This window comes from Thrips palmi, unplaced genomic scaffold, assembly GCF_012932325.1.
Source record: "Thrips palmi isolate BJ-2018 unplaced genomic scaffold, TpBJ-2018v1 HiC_scaffold_7, whole genome shotgun sequence".
NCBI lineage: Eukaryota > Metazoa > Arthropoda > Insecta > Thysanoptera > Thripidae > Thrips > Thrips palmi.
Window position 1 is genome coordinate 4,739,936 of NW_023144634.1, and position 19,686 is coordinate 4,759,621.

Consider the following 19,686-nt stretch of genomic DNA (forward strand, 5'->3'; position numbering starts at 1 on the left):
GAGGCCGTGCCGAAAAGACTGCAGGCCGTCAGCCGGAGCGCGAGGTTGTACACCCCGTCCTCGTGGTGGTCCTGGACCGTGCCCTGGACCGCGTCCTCCTCGCACGCCGCCCGCAGCGAGCTCCTCGCGCACGCACGCACGGCCGCCAGCGCCGTGGAGGACGGCCGCGCGGCGTCTGGGGCCGCGGCCCGCACCACGTCGGGCAGGCCGAAGAGGCCGTGGACGTCCACGACGCACCAGGCGAACACGGCGAGGGCCAGCACTGCCAGCAGCCCCAGTCTCCTGCAACAAGACGCCGTGTCACTCCATTGCCAACTCACCTCTTCTCCCTTTCGCAGACGACAATGACGTTTGAGTCCGAGTGCACACTTCATTGAACGCAAGACGATCGGCCACTCCTTCGACGCGTCGCCAGCTCGTCTGAAGGCACAAGGCTCTCCCAGTACTGGCAGCGCGGGCGTTCCGTTCCGTGCGCCGTATCAAGGTGTGGGAGCATCGCGGAGCGACAACTCGCACTCGTGCGATAATCGATAGGGAGGGGGGGGGGAGGGGAGGGGAGCTACTTCCGAGCATCGCAACGCGGAAAAAGACACGTTGACGGCGACGTTAACGGATATTAATGACGAGAGGGTTTCAGGCTTTTTCAGGCACTCGCGGTAGGTCTGTGAAAATAAAGAGAACCTTGGTGACTCGGACACGGCCGATGCACTTGGAATCTGTGAGTCGGCTTTCAATTTCTATACCGCACCGTGCGGGTCGGAGCGAGGGTAGGGTGCGGCACGCCGGGCACACTGCCCTGGCGGCGGCCGCATGCGGGTTTTGTTTTGCGCGCTGCCGGCCGCGCCGCGTGTCCGAGAAACCGAGAAACCGAGCAGAGCACTTACATGTTGCGACCGCAGCGTCACCGACCGCACACCGCGGCCACACCGCCGCACCGCCGCTCCGCCGCGCGCACTTGAGCCGACTGGGTCGCCGACGACGACACCGTCGGCGTCGCGGTGCCGCGCCGGGGGCTGCTGCCCTGCCGCGCGGCCAGGCTGTCACAATGCGCACGCCCCGCCACGCCCCGCCACGCCCCGCCACGCCCACGCCGCACCACGCCGCACCACGCCAAACACGAACGCGCACTACAGGAGCTCCACGCGGCGTGCGGCGGCGTGCCGTTCGCCGTTGGGGCCGATACTGCTATCACGGAGTGTGACGAACGGGCGGCACTGCACGGCGTGCTCCACGCCCCGCCCTCGCACCGAGAAGCCAGCCAAGCAGCCAAGCCAGGCCGCTGGAGGGAGGAGGGAAGTGCCACCCAGGCGCTCTCGGACGCACTCTGCCCTCGCGAGGCAGAGGTCGGAATCGGAATTCAGGTGTGAACTCTTCGATTTACGTGTTACACTCTTACGGTAAGTGCTTGGCTACAGGTGCATCAACAATGCAGCGCGGCGGCACGCAACGCGGTGGGGGGCTCGCGAGTGGCTCGGCGCGACGCGGCCGCACGCGACGCGGCACGCGTGTCGTGGAGGAGGGGGGGGGGAGGGGCACGCACGGCGACGGATGGGTATTTCGGGACGACCCCACCGCGGTCCGCGGTCGGAGGTCGAGGATCTGGATTCGGAAAAGGGGGGGGGGGCTGCAGGTGCCAATCAAGCTGACAATTCTCTTGCGGTCCGCGCACCGGTGTCCGCGCAGTGTTTCGTCGCTGTCTCTCTCGCACCCGCCCAGCACACCTTATGCATTTGGAGTCGCCCCTTTCCCACTCCGTGCGGTGGTCTTCCCCGTTGAGGCGCAGACTCGGCGCCGTGCTTGGTAGGCAACCCTTCGCGCGCGCGGACCGCCCCGCCAGCCCCGCCAGCCCCGCCTGACAGCGCGGCATCCCACAGTGCATCGCCGTGGACGTCGTATATCGACCATCAAAGCGATTACACCAAGTAAACAATGATTCGCCGACGAGCCTAGAACTTTCCTCTTTGTTTAGAAAAACAAAATCTTGATCCCTGCCATTTTTGTTCCCTCACGCCATTCTACCTAATTACGGTGATCTGCAGCTCGCGGTGCTGCCGCCAAACCACGCCATGAAGCCCGAGACGGCCAGAGGCAAGGACCCGAAAAGACGCGGCGCGAAAAACATCGCTTATACACTTAGGCCGATAGATTTGGGTTGCGTAATTGAGATAACAAGTAACCGTCGTCAGTTACACAAGTCGGGCTCACCGCCTGGCCTCACCGCCCAGCATACAGATAGTTGGCCGCTGCCGGTTCGGGCAGTGTGCCGGTCTGGACCCCGCACATTATCGCAAGCGCCGAGCTGATTTCGGTGATTTTGCTTTATACCCGCCTAACCCGCGCCGGCCGCACAAACAGCAAACAGACCGCAGCACTGCGCCTCTACAAGCAAATAGCGTCGCGGCATTGCGGTACGGCCGCCTAGCGCCGCCGGGCTGACGGCGTGGACCACGGCCTCCACGGCCTCCTCCACGGCCTCCTCCTCGCTCCACGGCGGCACCCGGATCTGATCGGCGGCGCGGAGCGCAGCAGCGCGGCACGGCCGACAACTGAACAGGTACGGCGCCAGCGAAGGTGGTGTGGCTGTGCGGTGCGTTCGATTACGAGTGCGATCAGAGGTGTGCTGGCGATAAGGCGGTAGGATGCGCAGGAGGTGGACCGGGTAATTCAACGGCTCCTTGCCGTGCTTGCCACCCACACTCGTATCAGGCCACTTCTCTGTGGCTCCGGAGTGGCGGCCGAGGAGGTTGCCACGGCGCGGCTCTGCTGCGTGTGTGTCGTGACGTCACCCTGTTTATGCTTTATTTTTCGAGCGAGACGTTTTTCCTCACGAGTGGGGCCGGCGATTTCGTCCGCGACTTCGGCTCCTCTTCGGGGGCCGATCTCGTGGCCGCAGGGCCGGGCAAGGGGGGCCGGCTGGGGGGCCGGGCCGCGCGGTCGCCGGTCAACGCCTTGGCTCCGAACGCTCCGAATGCGCGCGCATGATTCGCCCGAAGGAGGGGGAGGTGAAGAAAGGAGTGATACGGGCAGGGCAAGAAAAGGGGGGACATGGGGGAGAGGGTGAATAGGTGGAAGAAAGGGGATAGATAAATAGAGACCGACAAGTCAGGCATCAGCTGCATGAGCAGGGAGTGACCACGGAGTAGATTTTTCCGTTTTGGACTAGGATGGTTCGTTATCGATTATACACGTGCTGATATTAAGGCACGTTAAGCTGGATGTGCCTTATCCACACACGTCTAAAAATAGGATTAATCAATTAATTTATTTTAATTATGAAAATCGATTTTAAGATAAAGTGGTCTTGCATGACGAGCCCAAGGAATCGTGATCAATAATCCAGGTGCCCAAAATGCACGCTTCTTTTGTGCAAAAGGTCGCCGGCCGGCGATTCCCCTGACTCCCCATTCCCCAAACCGGTCGCGCAACTAGTCGTAACGCTCTTTGTTTTCAGGTTCCTCGGCACGGCGGGCACGGCCAGCGCTCTTCTCTCCTCGTCGTCGCCCAGCGTCACCCCGGACTCGGACTTTTCCCGCTTGACGTGACACTTCGGCGAGGATATTTCGATACCTCCCGCGGCATTTCTTTTCTCTCCTTCCCTCCCGCCCGGCGCCCGCAGTTTTTCATACAAGTTATTGACGGGCCGCGCTGCCCCCTTGCCCCCTCCCCGAACCCCCGTCGGCTTAATCTCAGTTCTAACATGGCCGACTAAAGTTAAGCACGGTTATGTTTAGCGACGCCGCCGCTGGCCGCAGCGATCGCCTCGCGTAGTGGCTGTCCGCCGCCGGACGCCCGTAAGTCGCCGCTTTAAACCTAACCAATGCCGGTAGATAGTGCCGAACGATAAACAGTGTCGTAATATTAAGATAAACTCTCCGCGGATTGTGCCGAATGTGTAGGAAGGTGAGCGATCCCCTTGTCAGAGCGGCCGGCCTAGTCTTCATGACAACATGTACCGCAAGCGGGAGCGCACCCAGAACTGGTCGCTGGAGGAGAAGAAGTATCTGCTGGAGCTGGTCAAGTCGCGGCTCGACGTGCTGGAGAACAAGAGGATCGACTCGGCGTCCAGCGCGATGAAGGGCATGGCCTGGCAGGACATCCACGCCAGTTTCGCGGCGAGGTAAGTCAGAGACAGGGACGGGCGGCCTGCTCCGCGCTCCGCCTCCGCGCCACCAAAGACTTCGGCCCTTGCACGCTTCGCCCGGCCGCTACTTCGGCAGCAGGTTCGGGCCGTTCGGGTGGCGCTCGGGATTTGGGAGGGTGGGCCGCTGGGCGGTTAGGCCCGGTGGGCCACGTGGTTTGGGACCGCGGAGCCGCGGACCGCGGGGCTGGACGGCTGGAAGGCTGGATCCGGGCCAATCTCCCCGGAGGAAGCAGGTTCATTTGGCGCGGGCTCTTCGATTTGAGAGCCTGTGGGTGCCGTGCCATGTCCCGGAGCCATCGAGCGCCCTCAGAGAATGGAACCCACGCCGAGCCTTAAACTTGCCTTAAAATCGATGGCCCTCCCCTTTCCCTGCACAGGTTTGGCAACGACCGCGACGCGCACCGCGTCCGCGAGCAGTGGCGCCGCATGAAGGGCCAGGCGCGCACCGAGATGCTGGAGTTCGCGGAGCGCGTGCGGAACTACGGCGCCGAGGTGGCGAACCAGCGGTGGCCGTCCGCCCTGGCCGAGGACGTGTGGAAGACCTTGGAGTCGGCGAGGGTCATCAACGACTACCCGCACGGCTACGCCACCGGGGATGACGTCGGCAGCCCCGTCATCCTGGACGACGACGAGGACGATGCCGACGACATGGAGGGCGACGGCGCGCACGAGAGGTGCGCGACGGACGGGGTGTCTTGTACCAGATTCGGGGTTGTTTCCATTTGTTGCTCACTGGAGTGGCGCGTTCCTTTGCAGGCTGGCCGAGGACGACATCAAGATGGAGCCGGACGACCGCTACGACCACCACGACCACCAGAACCACCGCGACGCCGAGGCCGCCAACGAGAGCGCCGCCGAGCTCATGAACATTCTCCGGCCAAAGGTGGAGCTCAACGATGTACCTGAACTAGACACTTCCATGGGTAGGCACCTATTCACCGTCACGTCAGCCCCAGCTCACTGACATGAACCTCGCAATCATACTGTTGGATTTGGTTTCAGTGCCCTCCGGGTTGTCCATAACTGCTGTCAAAATGGGAAGCGGCGGCCAGAAGCGGCGCCTGGTGGACCGGCAGGACCGGCAGGAGGTGCCCGTCAAGCACAGCCCCTGGGACTCCCCGGCGCCCACGCCCCCGACGCCCTCCGCCCAGCAGGTCATCGCCTCGGCGCAGAGCATGCGGGCCGCGACCCCCCAGCAGCACCACGGCTACCAAGGCCACCACGGCCACCAGGGGTACCAGGGCGCCGTCAACGCCAACTGCCTGCCGCACGCGGCGCACAGGCCGCCCACCCTGGAGCCCCGCAGACCGGAGCACCGCCGCAAGGCCGACATGCTGGAGGTGGAGCACGAGGCCAAGATGGAGCTGCTGCGCGTGGAGAAGGAAACGGCGGACGTCAGGCTGCGGATCGCGCTCCGGGAGGAGGCCAACGCCGTCAGCGCGCTCACATGCAGGTCTGTCTGTCTGCCTGACGGTACAGTCCGTCTGTCCGCGCCAGGGTAATGCATGCCCCGCGTTGTTCTTGCGCAGGTCGTGTGGCGCCGAGCGGGTTGGTGCGGCGTCGCCGCGTGCCACGCCCGCCGCTGTGAGCGCTGCCACGCGGCGCGCCGGCCTGCCCGGCCTGCCGCCAAATGCCAAGAGCGAGGTGACAGACGTCGCCGACGTCGCCGACCCCGGCTATCCTGACCTCGACAACGCCAACCTCGACGCCAGCGCGGCCAGCAGCGTGGCCAGCGCCGCGACGCAAGAACGCCTCAGCCCGCCGAGCCCCTTCGACGACGCGGACGCGAGCAGGGGCAGCGCCAGCGGGGGCAGCGCCGAGTCCGCCGAGCCGCTGGGGCACGTCAACGGGGTCAAGAGGGAGGACGACAACAACAACCAAGAGTGAGTCGACGAGGGGAAAACAAACTCCGCGGGCTCGGCGATGACGGCGGTACTCGATCGGTACCGCCGCGTGATCACCACGGGATTCATGATTCACGCTTCACATCAGTTGCTCGAGGCGGATTTTATTGTGACTACCTTTGAACGTTGAGCGCCTGCGTGGAACGCCACCGCGTAACAGCTGTCAAACACTGTCAAGTCAACTGCTGTCAACTGTCAAACCGGTCAACCAACCGGAAAGACGACGGAAGCGCCAACTGACATTCTCATACCTGCGGCCTGCGACCCCTCCCCTCCCACCTACATATCCGGTTTCATTTTCGCGAGCTTCTGTTGTTCATTTCTGCTGTCGCCTGTAGCAGCAGAAAACGATAGCGAAAATGTCGGCACTCAGGAAAATCCTGTCATCCCGATTGATTTCCAATGTGCCCGTTATGAGGTAAAGTCCCGGTTTGTTGCGTTTCTTGCCGGCACTATTGCATTCTTGAGTCAGCTTTGTGTTTGACTCGGCGTTCACCCGACTGACTGAAGGTCGTGTAGGTTACGGCCCGAATGAGTGTGTCAGGTACTGGTGCCAAAATTCCTGACGAGCGTCTCGTGATTAGACGTACTGCCCAGCCTATTTATTGACGTTTCGGCGTAGCGGCTTCATTCTACACCAGTCGCAACGTGCGACCGGTTCGCTTTCGGTCATTCTGTGTGGGTTAGGCGATTGCTATGATAACGGAACCATACCTGGATGAGTAAGAATTTTGGTTTTGACAGATTCTGTCTCTTGTTTGGTTCCAAAGAGTCATCATAACTTTTTTTCAACTGTGTTGTCATATGTAGGTTAGCTACTCCTGTTGCCATTTTGCCTGCATTGATGTGTCCCTTCTTTTCTCAGCCAGGTGCGATTTGCTGGAGGGCTGGGTGAGCCTGGCAGTGGAGCTGGCAAGGGAGGCGGAAGCGGTGGCTCCATCAGGGAGGCTGGTGGCTCCATGGGAAAGCGAGAGGCAGCTTTTGAGGAGGAATACTTCTACAAACAGGTAAGCTAGAGCTATATGGCAAGTTCAATGCCCAAGGATTGATAGACAACACTGTTCCATTAATTGGTCTTTCCTTTTTCTCTTTCAGCAAAAGGAGCAGCTGAAGAAGCTGAAGTCTGACCTCAACGATGAGATTGGCTTCCATGAGGAGCAGATTAAGCGCCACCAGGAGGCTATTGCCCGCCACAAGCAACGAGTCAGTGATCTCGACAAAGACAAATAAGGTATGGAGATTTCCTCTCATGCAGCTTGTTCTGCGTTAAGCACCCAAGTCTCTTTCATCTAATGCATTTTTGTTTCTGTTACAGTTATCTATTTCCTGATCCTGGATAACACTGTGTTGTTATTCTAGACTGTGTCCCCCATCCTCTTTTCCACATCTGCCTTAGACACACCATTTATGATGCATAGTATTTTACATGTAAATTCCTTCTATGTGTGTTCTATTTGTTTTGTGATCAGTGCAAGTGATACAGGAAAGCTGATTTCCTGAAAGTAGGGCGGGTTCTGTGAATTTTATGGCTTTTTACTCTGTAGATAAAGATTAAAAAAGGTTATAATTACTAAAAATGTTTTTAAAATTCCCCATCCCATCCTCCTACATTGAACAGTTAAGATGCGTAATGAAGAAATGTTACACCACATGACTCACTATGTTACCGTTCATGATCTGCTGCCAGTCCACAACTGCAAGGTGCGACCAATTTCAACTCATTCATGGCACAACTCCTCTCAAAGCTCAATAAAATGTTTCCAAATTGATAATTGGCAGCGACGGGGTTATTTCGTCACAGTTTACTCATGGGACACTCAGCGCACCAAGTCAAATTCTCGCGCTTTCACCCATGGCCTTCTCGCAAACTAAAATTCGTTAAAAAAAAAATTTAAAGAAGAACAAACTGCCAACCGCGGCATCATGGGAGGGGAGGCAGCCATCTTTTCCTCTACGAGTTTGGATTTTTTGATGCATGCGACTATGTAGTTAGTTTGTTTAGAAAAATATGTTTAATAATAATGCATTTGGGCTTTGATGATAGAGTGGAGGTGTACTCAATTATTTCCTGAGTAGAAAGTAACTCCGGCATCGCAACCATGGACGCGGTGAAGCAATTTAATTCGGAGGTGCGTAAACCTTGCAACTTTTCGAATGATGCCACTCATGTTATCACTTTTGACTGTATGAAAGTTGTCAAACACATCCTAAACCATGGCAATTTTATTTCTCCACTTGCGTTTTCCCCCAAATTTTTGCTCTTACCGAAGTTTTCTGTCTTATTTCGGTTGCCAACCTTCGTTGGCATAGGGACATTTATTTGGCCTATTTGTTATCCGGCGCCGTTAAATTATAATTCTTACGTTATTTTAGAGATTTCATGTCAATTGCATTACTTGCCAACGTTCCCTTCACCATTTTTAACACATCAAAAGCGAATCCGCTGCCGCTCTTTGGACCTAAGTGAAGTTTTCTAGGTTATCCCGATGATGGAGGTGTCATCTTGAAATGGCATGTTTTGGTTATGAATCCCGTTAACTTCTCTTAATTTTTTAACGGCTACGGGACATATTATATGTGGCAAGGGTGAATTCAGTCTTTATTCCATAACAGTCCTAGTCATACAATTTTTTTTTACTCTAGCACAGTATCTATTTATAGAGTCTTGAAATGTGTCCAAGTTTTAAGTCCTCTTTACTAATACTGGAAAAAAAAAAGAGCCAGAATTCTGTGGTCTTATCATTCCTTCTTACATTTAACTCACATTTTATTTGACAACTGACATGAAGTTCCAACCTCTCTGCTCATTTGACAGACGATGCTAATCAATGGTTCTCTTCTTTCGTTTCAGCTGTCCTCATTATATGAGGTCAAGCCTCCAATATCCAAAGCCAAAATGACAACACTTACAAGGACAGCAATAAAGGCCATAAAATTCTACAAGCATGTTGTTCAAAGTGTTGAGAAATTTATTCAGAAGGTACTTAACTTCTTTTCCTTCATCGTAGGACAGTCAAATTTATGATTTCTTGTAATCCCATGTGAATTCCTTATTTCAGTGCAAATCTGAGTACAAAGTCCCCGGTTTGTATGTTATCGACTCAATTGTAAGACAGTCTCGACATCAGTTCGGACCTGAGAAAGATGTCTTTGCACCAAGGTTTTCCAAGAACATGCAGACCACTTTTATATATCTATTTCGCTGTCCCCCTGATGATAAAGTAAGATTTTTGTTTTTAATGTGTACCTTAATTGCTTGGCACTGTTTTATCCATCTCTAATCATGATTTTGTTATTTTAGAGTAAAATTATAAGAGTGCTGAACCTGTGGCAGAAGAACCAGGTGTTTGCTCCTGAAGTTATTCAACCTCTCTTTGATCTTGCTGATCCCAACCATCCAATACACAAAGACCCTGCCATTGCTGCTATAGCAGCAGCTGCTGCTGCGGCGGCAGCAGTCACAGCCTCTACCTCAACCTCTGCCAGCAATGGACTAGCTTCAACTCCAACCAAAGGTAAAGGCACTTGGCCCTTGAAAAAGTTATTGATTGAATGTGTTTAAATATTAATGATAGCTTTCCTCTCTGTAGTGATGAAACCTGGCAAACCGGAGTCTGTCACCCCTCTCTGGCTAGCCCAAGCCAGTGTGGAAGCCACCAAAAGCGCAGCTGTAAGTCCTTTTCAGTCCCCTTATTTAATCTTTCTTTCTTGAAGAGGAACAGAAATGTTAACTCTATTCTTTGCACAGACCGCAGCTCCAGCAAATAATTCAGAACCCAACCTTCTCCAGCAGTTACAACAACTTCAAAGCTTAATCTTAAACAAACAGCAACAAGATGCATCTAAATCAGATCAGGTGTGATTTGTAGTTAGGATAGACGCTGATTTTCCTGTAGCTTGTCTTGATTGTCGGAGTGTCAACCCCTGACTGATCATCCTTGTCTTATGAGATTTTAATGACATGTTGTGTTGTTGCAGGTGAAATTTGACAGAAAGCTGTTGGACTTCGACTATGGGGAAGAAGAAGATGACAATGATGTCATGATAGCACCATCTCCGAAGCCAGTGGCACCCCAATTAACGTTGGATTCGTAAGTTTCTCTCATTTTAAAATTAAATATGTAAACTGGATACTGTACCACCCCAATATGTGAAGTTTCAGCCACTTATTGCACTAATTTCCTCTTGACATAATTTTTTCCCTCTACAGAATTTTGCAAAATCCAGAAATTTTACGCCAACTTCAGAATTTTCAACAAATGCAAGCTCAGCAGGAGGAAGAAAAGAGAAGGAAGCTACAAGAAATGAAGCAGCAAGAAGAGGAGTTTGACAAACATTTAGCTCAAACGGTGCCGGTCAGTTGCCACTCTTAAACTTAAGAAGCACCATTTTTTTTTTGTCTTTTTTGTGACCACTTTATTTTATTTTCCAGAAACTGCCCTTTGCTGCTGAATGTGACTTGATGAAGTTGCCTGACATGAATAAACCACCCCCTATAAACAGCCTATTTGACCAGAGCAAGGCTGCTTATTCTTTTCCTGTCCCGGATATGTCACAGCCACCTCCTGGTTACATGACTAATATCACAAAGCGCGAGCGCAGCCCCTTAGAAGAAGGTGAACAAGCTGACTCTGAAATAGAATTTATTAATGAAGATAGGTCCTCTGTGTAAGTAGTTTTTTTTAACATTTCAATTCCATGTACCTGCTTTGTTTTCTTTTCCCTTTGGGAGGATGAGGTTGTATTTGTGATGCAGAGAGGAAGCTTTTTTCTTATGTGTGCTGCTTTTCTGGGGGGATTCACAGGAGACCAAGTGGCAGCCAGGACACCGGCAGTTCTGTTGAAATAATAAATTTAGAAAGAAGCCGATCACGTAGCTTGTCACCCAAAAGTAGAAGAAGAAGGGGACGTAGTCGATCACGTTCACGTGAAAGACGTCGAGGAAGGCGTTCTAGGTCTCGATCTTCTAGCCCCTCGCGGTCTAGATCTCGTAGAAGACGGTAAGCAATCATTGCTGCATTTGATGAGACAGTTTGATGTCTGCAGTATGACAGTGGTCTTCCTTGTTTTATCATCAGGTCTAGGGAACGAGACCGTGAACGAGAAAAGGAAAAGGAGAAAGAAAAGGAGAAAGAGGCTGATAGAGAAAAGAAGAAAGAAATAGATCGTGAGAGAAGAAAAAGGGGACTACCTCCCATCAAAAAAGATCATTTAGCTGGTAAATATTGTTGCAAGATATTTTTGCCTTTCCATTGGCACTAATTTTCCTGTGCTTAGGCTCAAGCTGCAATTTTTGTCCTTTTAGTGTGCAGTACTACTCTTTGGGTTGGTCATTTGTCTAAATTGGTTCATCAAGAAGAACTGTCTGATACATTTGGAGAGTATGGAGATATTGTCTCCATTGACCTTATTCCTCCAAGAGGATGTGCATTTATCTGTATGAATAGACGTCAAGATGCCAACAGAGCCTTGAAAGAATTAAAAAATTTTAAACTCCAAGGAAAAGCCATCACTGTAAGTATTAAATAAATTGATTGTAGATTTGTTCTTTCATATGAAAGAAAAACATACATTGAGTTAATCATTGCTGTGTGTTTCATTACAGTTGGCTTGGGCTCCAGGGAGAGGTGTTAAGGGAAAGGAATGGAAAGACTACTGGGAGGTTGATTTGGGTGTGTCCTATGTTCCATGGACCAAGTTAACCTCTCGTGTTAATCTTGAGACGCTTGAAGAGGGTGGCTTAGTCGATGAAGAAACACTGCCTGATTGGTTGAAACGTAAGCACTTGTCATCTTAATGATGGGACTTCCTCTAATCAGATGTGTACTGTGGTTATTGATGGACTATTGTATTTTGTATAGCTGGTGCTTCGGGCAAGCCACCTGGAGAAGAACCTCCAGCAGCTGCCGCACCTGCTGCAGCTCCCCCTGGCTTTGTTCCTTTACCAGAAGGTCAGCCAACAGTTCGTGTAGATACATCACAACCACCTCCCTTAAGACCCGAAATTGGTAAGAGTTCTTGCAGATGTCTAAAATGTCTTATGCTTCCATAAATGTATACAGTTGTTGTAATGGGAATTAATATCTTATCTTAGGTAATTCGGGTCAAATATCACTCCCGAATGTTGGAGCAATTCCAGTTCCTGGTGCTTTAGGAATGGTTCAACCCTTCAGTATCAACATGCAACGTGAGTACTCAATACATAATAAGTGGTGTCTTTTATGATTGCCGTTGCATTTACCTAATTATCTTTTTAAAATATTTTTAAAGGACTTATTACCCCAATGGGAATGATGGGTCATGGCATCATGCCTCCTATGGGAGTTCCTCCTCCAGGGATGCAGGGTATGCTTGGCGGTTCATTAATGGCTCAGCAAATGCTCCAGCAGGGTGTCAACGTCCCATTCACCAACGCACGTATGTTTCCGTTACACTAATAGGCTTTGACTAACCTTGACAAATGGCAGTGGGATTCTTTGAGGCTTGCAGGTGACAACACTATGAGAGCTCGTCAAATCATACTTTTGTTCTTGACCATTTTAACATTAGCTCTGTCTCGTTACAATCAAGCCTGAAAGACATTGAAAACTAAACAAAGCAGAAATCTTTGATTTGGGAAGGACTTACTGACCTAACAAATTTTGATCATTTCTCACAACATGCAGCCGGCATTATGAGATTGAGTCTTGTCAACTCAACACCCTCAGGTAGCAAAGTACGACCTGTAGGAGTGAGACCGCCTGTAGGAGTGCCACCGCCAACTACTGAAAGTGCTACAACCCAATTTAGTGGTCAATCTCGTTTACCACAGCACACACAATCTGGTGAGAATTGTTGCACTGCGATCAGGTCTTTTTGTCCCCTTGTAGTTTGCACCAGTGTTGTGTTGTTTTCATTTCTTGTCTAGTGGCTTATTGTCATTTAAAATATTTTTCAGCCTAGATGATTTTCTGTTCCTTATGATTGTATGGAGTTTCTCACCTGCATTGTGTTTGTGCTTCCGCGTGCTGCACCATTTTTTGATGTCTTGCTTTGCTGAATGTTACGAAGTGGACTACCACATCATAAAACTCATCATTGTTTTTATCCGTTTCCGCAGCTCCCATGCATGGCTCGAGTAACCATCAAGACGATGAAAATATGGACGTTGATCAAGATGACGACCCCAAACCAGACAAGCCAGACAATCCAAGGTTGGTTGACTGCTGCACGTGGTGCAGATTGGTTGCTGAAATCTGAGCCGAGCGTAATGTGATTGCCTCTGCTGCAGCCTGAGCGAGCAGCTGTTGGCGTCCCTGGGCGGGCCCTCCTTCTCGCACCTGCCGCTGCACATGCAGCCCTCCTTCATGCAGCCGCCGCCCAACTTCAGCCAGCCGCCGCCCTTCCCTCCGCCCGGCGCCGGCAACGCAGGCAACGCCACAGAGGACACCGACGACCGGGATCGCAACCGGGACCGCCGGGACCGCGGGGATCGCGACCGCAACAGTCGGGAGCGAGATCGCGAGCGCGACCGGGGGGACCGCGACAAGGACCGGCGGCGCGGCGACCGCGACCGGGAGCGCGACCGCGGGGACCGCGACCGGGACAGGGATCGCCGCGGCAGAGACCGCTGGGGTGACCGCGACCGGCGGGACCGCGATCGCGACCGGGAGCGCGGCAGGAGTCGCGAGAAGGAGCGCGAGGACAACAAGGACAAGGAGGCCCCGGGCAAGGAGGAGGACAAGGACGCGCCCAAAGTGAGCCTGGCCGAGAGGCTGCTCAGCCTGGCCAACATGGACGGCGCGGCCAACGCGGACATGAGGTGGGTAGCCGAGTCCTCGCCTCGGCCTGGTCTGTGACTCGGTCTGTGAGGTGGGACCACTTCCTCACGCTACCTGGCGCTGCTTGATGTTGCAGGAACCCTGCGTACGGACGGCCGCCACAGCGCCGAGGCGACAAGGACGGAGAAGATAGCAGCAAAAAAGGTGATGATGACAAGCCTCCTTCCCTTCTGGACATGCCCAAGCTGGCGCCGCCAGATGGGCAGGCCGGCCAGGGGCCTTCGGCAGATGGACCGTTCCCGCACAGAGGCTTGCCCCCAGGTGCGTGCTACCTTGAAGCAGCTGGGGCAGCCTGCCATCTTTACTGTGTAGTGGAATTTCATCTTATCACTCGCTTGCGTGGCAGCTTTGGTTTATTGTTGACTCTGTTTGGCAGGCGGACCGCTATTCGCCGGAAGAGGACCTGGAGGGCCTAACATTCCTGGAGGCCCTGCTGCCGCCGCCGCCGGCCCCTCTGGCGCTGTCCCGAGTGGCAGCATCCTCGGTGCGCCCCCTGGCGCCTTGGTCGGCCCGATGGGCGTGCCTCCTGGTGGACCTCCCGGAGGCCCTCCCGGTGGACCTGCCATGGGGCTGCTCGGCGAACCGCCGGGGCCACCCGGGCCGGGAATGGTGGACGGGTTCCGCGGACGCGGGCCACCCGGGCCTGACGGCTTCGCTGACGGCTTCGTTCCCAGAGGACCACATGGAGGCCCGCACCCTGACATGATGCACCCGCTGGAGCGCGAGGAGTTCCTCCGCGGCAGGGAGCCGTTTGGACGCGGGCCGAGAGGACCCGGGGACTTCGGGCCGCACCCCGACGGCCACCCAGACTTTGACGGCTTCGACCCCATGGACCCCATGATGCCGGACGACTTCCGCGGGCCGCGCATGCCGTTGCCTCACCCCGACGCCTTCGATCCCCGCGACGGGCCGCGGATACCCCGCGGGCCCCACGGCCCCATGCCCGACGACTTCGACATGATGCACCCCGACATGGACTTCGACCCGCGGGATCCGAGGGACCCCCGCGGCCCCGGCCGGATGCCCCTGCACCCGCACATGTTCCCCCACGACATGGACCCCATGGACATGGAAATGGCCATGGATATGCGTGGCCACCCGGACGACTTCGACCGCATGCCTCCCGAGTTCTTCGCGGCCCGCGGCATGATGGGACCTCGCGGACCTCGGCCGATGATGGGACGAGGAGGTAAGTAGTGGTGCCTGGCGCCTGGCGCCTAGCCTCCCACTTGTAGGCACTCTGGGCGTAGCAGCGTAGCAGCGACTTGAGGGATCCCTTTAGCAAAACCCACCGGGGAATGTTTCATGATGCATGGCTCCTCCCGTTCGCAGGGGCAGTGGGAGGGGCAGGGCCTCGGTTTATGTTCCATCCGGTTCGACCTCGCGGCCCTCGCGGCCCTCGCCCTGACCGGGGTGAGTCCTTCTGGTTTGCCCTTGGCGCGTGGCTGTTGGAAGTGAGGTCCAAAGAATGACAACTCACCTCGCTTGTTTGCTTCTTCACGATTGCCACTCTTGTTCGGCCAGTTTTGGAGTTGATGGTTCACGCGTGTTTGTGGGTTTTGCAAGAATTTCACGTGTTCCAGATCACGGCCTGCTGCCCCTTGCTCGTTGCCGTCGAATGACACTTGTGCCCGTGTGTTGCAGGAATGTGGCGTGACGGCCAGGGCCCGCGCGGCTTCCCCATGGGCTTCGACGGGCCCATGATGGACGGGCCCATGATGGATGGACCCATGATGGACGGGCCCTTGATGGACGGCCCGGACGGGCCCTTCTTCGGACCAGGACACTTCGACGACATGGACCGGCGGCACCCCCGCGGACCCATGGGACCTCCTGGACCTGGAGGCGCCTGGAGAGGCCTCGATGACGGACCCTTCCTGGGCCCCAGGGACGGCCCCAGCATGGGCCCCGGCATGGGCCCCGGCATGGGCCCTGGCATGGGACCCGGCATGGGCCCCGGTATGGGACCTGGCATGGGACCCGGCATGGGACCTGGTATCGACATCGAAGAACTGGAGCGAGCTCGTGAGCGGGAAATGGCGATGGGCAGGCCTCGGTCTCGAGACCGGGATCGGGACAGGGACAGAGACAGAGACAGGGATAGAGAACGAGACAGGGACAGAGGAAAGGACAGAGACCGAGAGAGGGCTGAGCGAAGTGAGAGGGGTGAAAGGGGTGAGAGAGGACGACGCTCCAGGTGGGCGAGTTCGCCACCTCAAGAGGACGCCGCGCAGAACAAGGAAGCCGTGTCGGACGCGCCCGCGGCCGATGGTTCCGCCATGGAGCCTGCAGCGACTCAAAGTGAAAGTGAATCTAGGCCTAATATTGAGGAAGCACAACCTGAAGAAAGCAATAGGGCCAGCCCTGGCCGCAATGCTGCACTTTCTGATGCGTTGTTAGGTACAATTAATTCAGAGTCAGTTCAGTCCAATAATGATGCTGTGGATGGTTCTGCTGTGTCTTCTGAGCATGAAAGGACATTTGAAACTCAAAATAGGGAGGAGTCTGCAACTCTATTGCCGGATTCTGATTCTCATACGTCTGCATTTGCAAGAGGTGAGGAGACTTATTCAAGAAATGACGAAAGCTTTGAGGAGACTCGTCCAAGGGATGAAGGGAACTATGAGCCAGAGCATTCTAACAATGAAGATAACTATGAGCCTGTTCACTCAAGAATTGAAGACAATTGTGAGTCTGCTCATTCAAGAAATGAAGAAAATTATAACGAGGTGCATTCAGGGAATGACAACAACTATGAGTCCTCTCACTTGAGAAATGAAGACAATTTTGAGTCCTCTCTTTCAAGAAATGAAGACAATTTTGAGTCCTCTCATTCACGAAATGATGACAATTTTGAGTCCTCTCTTTCAAGAAATGAAGACAATTTTGAGTCCTCTCATTCAAGGAATGACGACAATTTTGAGTCCTCTCATTCTAGAAATGAAGGCAATTTTGAGTCATCTCATTCGAGAAATGAAGAAAATTACAGTTCTTCTCATTCAAGAAACGAAGAAAATTACGAGTCTTCTCATTCAAGAAATGAAGACAATTATGAGTCTTCTCACTCAAGAAACGAAGACAATTATGAGCCAGTTCAGTCACACAATGAAGGCAATTATGAACCAGACCACTCAAGTAATTTGGTTTCTTATGAACCGGTCTCAAATAGAGATGAAAATCCATCTCCAGTGAGGAACAATGACATGTGTGATTCATATTCTGAAGATAGATTTGAAAACAAACACCAAGGCCCCACTGATATTGCTCAATTAGGGTCCAATGGCCCAATTTCAGATGACTGCAGTGGAAATGTCACTAATAATTTATCAGAAGATCATAACAGCAAATCCCAAGAAAACACAGCAGATCAAGTGGAGAATGATCTTTAGCTTAATTAAATTGTGTACTTTTTGCGTGTGGCAGTTGCTCTCACAAGTATAGTGCAATATTTTTTGGATTGATCATATTTAAATGTTATTTGTTATGACCGTTGGTTATTTCCAAGACTTCCATTAAATTTTTTACTGGTTTTTATTATGCAAACTATCTCTTCATCATGCACTCATCCTAAATCACTTTCTGTGATACCTCATAAATCAACTCTAGCAATGACAACTTTAAAATCAATTACAAAGGGAGAAAAAATGTGATGTACAGTGTTTCTTTAGATAGGTAAACTGTGAAGGAATCTTTTTCCTTGTGTAAGACATCTGGGCACTTCCACTTTTAATTGCTTGTCTTTGTTTGTTTCATTTGGTTTGAACCAATGCTGGTCTATAGAAATGGACTGTGTGTGGGTGTATTATCCTGTATCATAGCGTCATTTTCTTCCTTGTATAATTTGTAAAGCCCTTCCAATTATTTCTTTACGGAAGATACTTGTAAATCTGCAATATTATGCAGGATGTGTGAACTGAGATCGTGTTGTTTGCTGTCAGAATTCAGGATGTATGTTTTCTCTCTTTTTCACGTTGTGTGTATCATAGTTATAGTCTCAAGACTGGATTGATATTCAGAAAGTCCTTTCCATTTGTACCATTATGATTTTCAAGAATGTAGGTATTTTCCCTTCTTTTTAATCAATATGCAAATTTATTTATGGTTGTGATTTGGTTCTTGATTCTTCGCCTGCAGCCGATGAAGTGGTTCAGCTCTGGGGTGTGCTGTACTGTGCTGTCAAAAGGAAGTGAACACAGGACTTAACTTGATAAGTTACCAAAGAAGTTATTCAGCTTAGTCATTTGTACTCAGTTTTTATCAAAAGGTGACCTGATTGATGATTTTAATTTTCAATTTTACTGAACAATGATTTGTATAGTTGATTTTACATCATGCTTTAAAAAAGAAAAAGAACAGTGTTTCTAAAAGGACATTGATGGGTGCACATTTCTGGTATCATCCATTGTGCTCATTCATGTTGAATAAAATTTATATATTTTTGTACAGTTCAGTGGTTGGTTTTATTAAGTAAGGTTTATCCCGTGTTCCTGTGTTCACGGAGCAGCAGCGCATGCAGGCAGCGCACGACAGCAGCCTCCACGATGGATGACTCGCGCTTGCACTCAAATGGAGTGACAAGTGCAAGGTATTGTCAAATGTTTTTTTATTTCATTTGCGTTTGTTTGGCTAAGAATTTCAGGTTGCTGACTTTCTCACTGGGGAGCATCATTCAAAAATCTATGTACAATTTTTCAACTTTTCTTTTATAAAAGTGATAAAAAGGATTATAGGGAAAATCTTCATTCTAGGTGTTGTATGTAATAATTTATTGCACATATTAACTTTTTTCTTTTAACTGAACTTGGTAGAAAATCTGAGCAATACCGTATGCTATGTTTGTTTTGTTGCACCTGCTCCAGAGTATGGGAGATGGTGTTAACTGTCTTTAGTTAATTGTGCGAGTGCATAATTGCATTACTAGAACAAAATGGTCATTTGTTTGGCACCATTTTGTTCCCTCTGAGCCCATAGACGGAACATCATTAGATTTTAGATAATAAGCTATGGAAGAGTGGTGCTGTTGTCATCGTTTGAATGGGCTCGTTTGTAAATATCTTTTACTATGCAAGTAGTTTTCATCATATGTGGCTACAACAGAGCTACAACTAGGTACTTTGCTTAATTATTGGGTGGGAAGTGATATATATAAAAATTTCTTAAATATTGTTTCTTGCGTGTCAATAACATAATTTGGTTATATGCTATATAGTAATAAAGTACTGAATAATTCTATTTTGTTTCTACCTTTCCAAATGACCTTTGCTCTTCCCCAGGTTTGAAGCTTCTCTGTAGAAATTCCTACCTCGTCTGGCTAGAACTTTGTGTAGGTGTTGCATGAAGAGTCTTGTGACCGATAGATCTTGGAATACTGCTTTTCCTTCCTCATTTTTTCCCTGGTGCCTCAGAGCAAATAGTTCTACGTTCACTTCTTGCTCTTGACTTGTTCGTTGATGCCTGAGAATTTGTTCCCACTCAGTTACAAGTTGATTGTCATGCGCAAATTGCTTTTGAACCATATTGGTTCCACCTCTCTTTCCCTTTTTGTTCACAATGGCCATATATTAAAATAATAACTTAGCAGGTTGCAAATTCTCTGGCTATGTGGTTTGGAGCGATTTGTTTGATATTTTTGATGGGCATTCTTCTTGCAGCATTGTAAAGTATGAGTAAACTCAAGTTTTTCTGGTGAACAACGGCAGCTAACCGATGATATACTTACACGAAATTTTACCACATATTAACACATGAAAAGCCAACAGCAAACAGAAACACACTCAAATTCAGTTCCCATCAAATTAGAAAGGAAGGAAAATGTCGAAGT

At 51.6% G+C, this 19,686-nt stretch overlaps 2 protein-coding genes across 4 annotated transcripts; both read left to right on the forward strand.

The window, feature by feature from the left end:
- The first annotated feature begins 2,247 nt into the window (after positions 1-2,247).
- On the forward strand, positions 2,248-7,504 carry LOC117652727. Its single transcript, XM_034397819.1, has 9 exons — positions 2,248-2,554; positions 3,452-4,117; positions 4,519-4,815; positions 4,898-5,064; positions 5,144-5,594; positions 5,671-6,024; positions 6,911-7,052; positions 7,141-7,276; positions 7,361-7,504. The coding sequence occupies exons 2-8, from the start codon at positions 3,948-3,950 to the stop codon at positions 7,273-7,275; spliced, it is 1,716 nt and encodes a 571-aa protein (XP_034253710.1). The 5' UTR covers positions 2,248-2,554; positions 3,452-3,947; the 3' UTR covers position 7,276; positions 7,361-7,504.
- Positions 7,505-7,956: 452 nt separating this feature from the next.
- LOC117652301 lies at positions 7,957-19,097 on the forward strand. Of its 3 annotated transcripts, none has more exons than XM_034397106.1 (22): positions 7,957-8,174; positions 8,897-9,025; positions 9,105-9,266; positions 9,347-9,560; positions 9,636-9,715; positions 9,794-9,901; positions 10,024-10,136; positions 10,256-10,400; positions 10,478-10,713; positions 10,851-11,045; positions 11,124-11,263; positions 11,351-11,559; positions 11,651-11,822; positions 11,907-12,053; positions 12,140-12,232; positions 12,316-12,462; positions 12,711-12,869; positions 13,145-13,238; positions 13,316-13,846; positions 13,942-14,126; positions 14,242-15,054; positions 15,510-19,097. In XM_034397106.1, exons 1-22 carry the CDS (start codon positions 8,145-8,147, stop codon positions 17,252-17,254), a joined length of 5,847 nt encoding a protein of 1,948 aa, XP_034252997.1. In that variant the 5' UTR covers positions 7,957-8,144; the 3' UTR covers positions 17,255-19,097. The 3 variants fall into 3 exon arrangements, with proteins under 3 accessions (XP_034252997.1, XP_034252998.1, XP_034252999.1); XM_034397107.1 differs by having other exon boundaries at positions 13,942-14,009; XM_034397108.1 differs by lacking the exon at positions 12,711-12,869 and having other exon boundaries at positions 15,510-18,315.
- Positions 19,098-19,686: the final 589 nt, after the last annotated feature.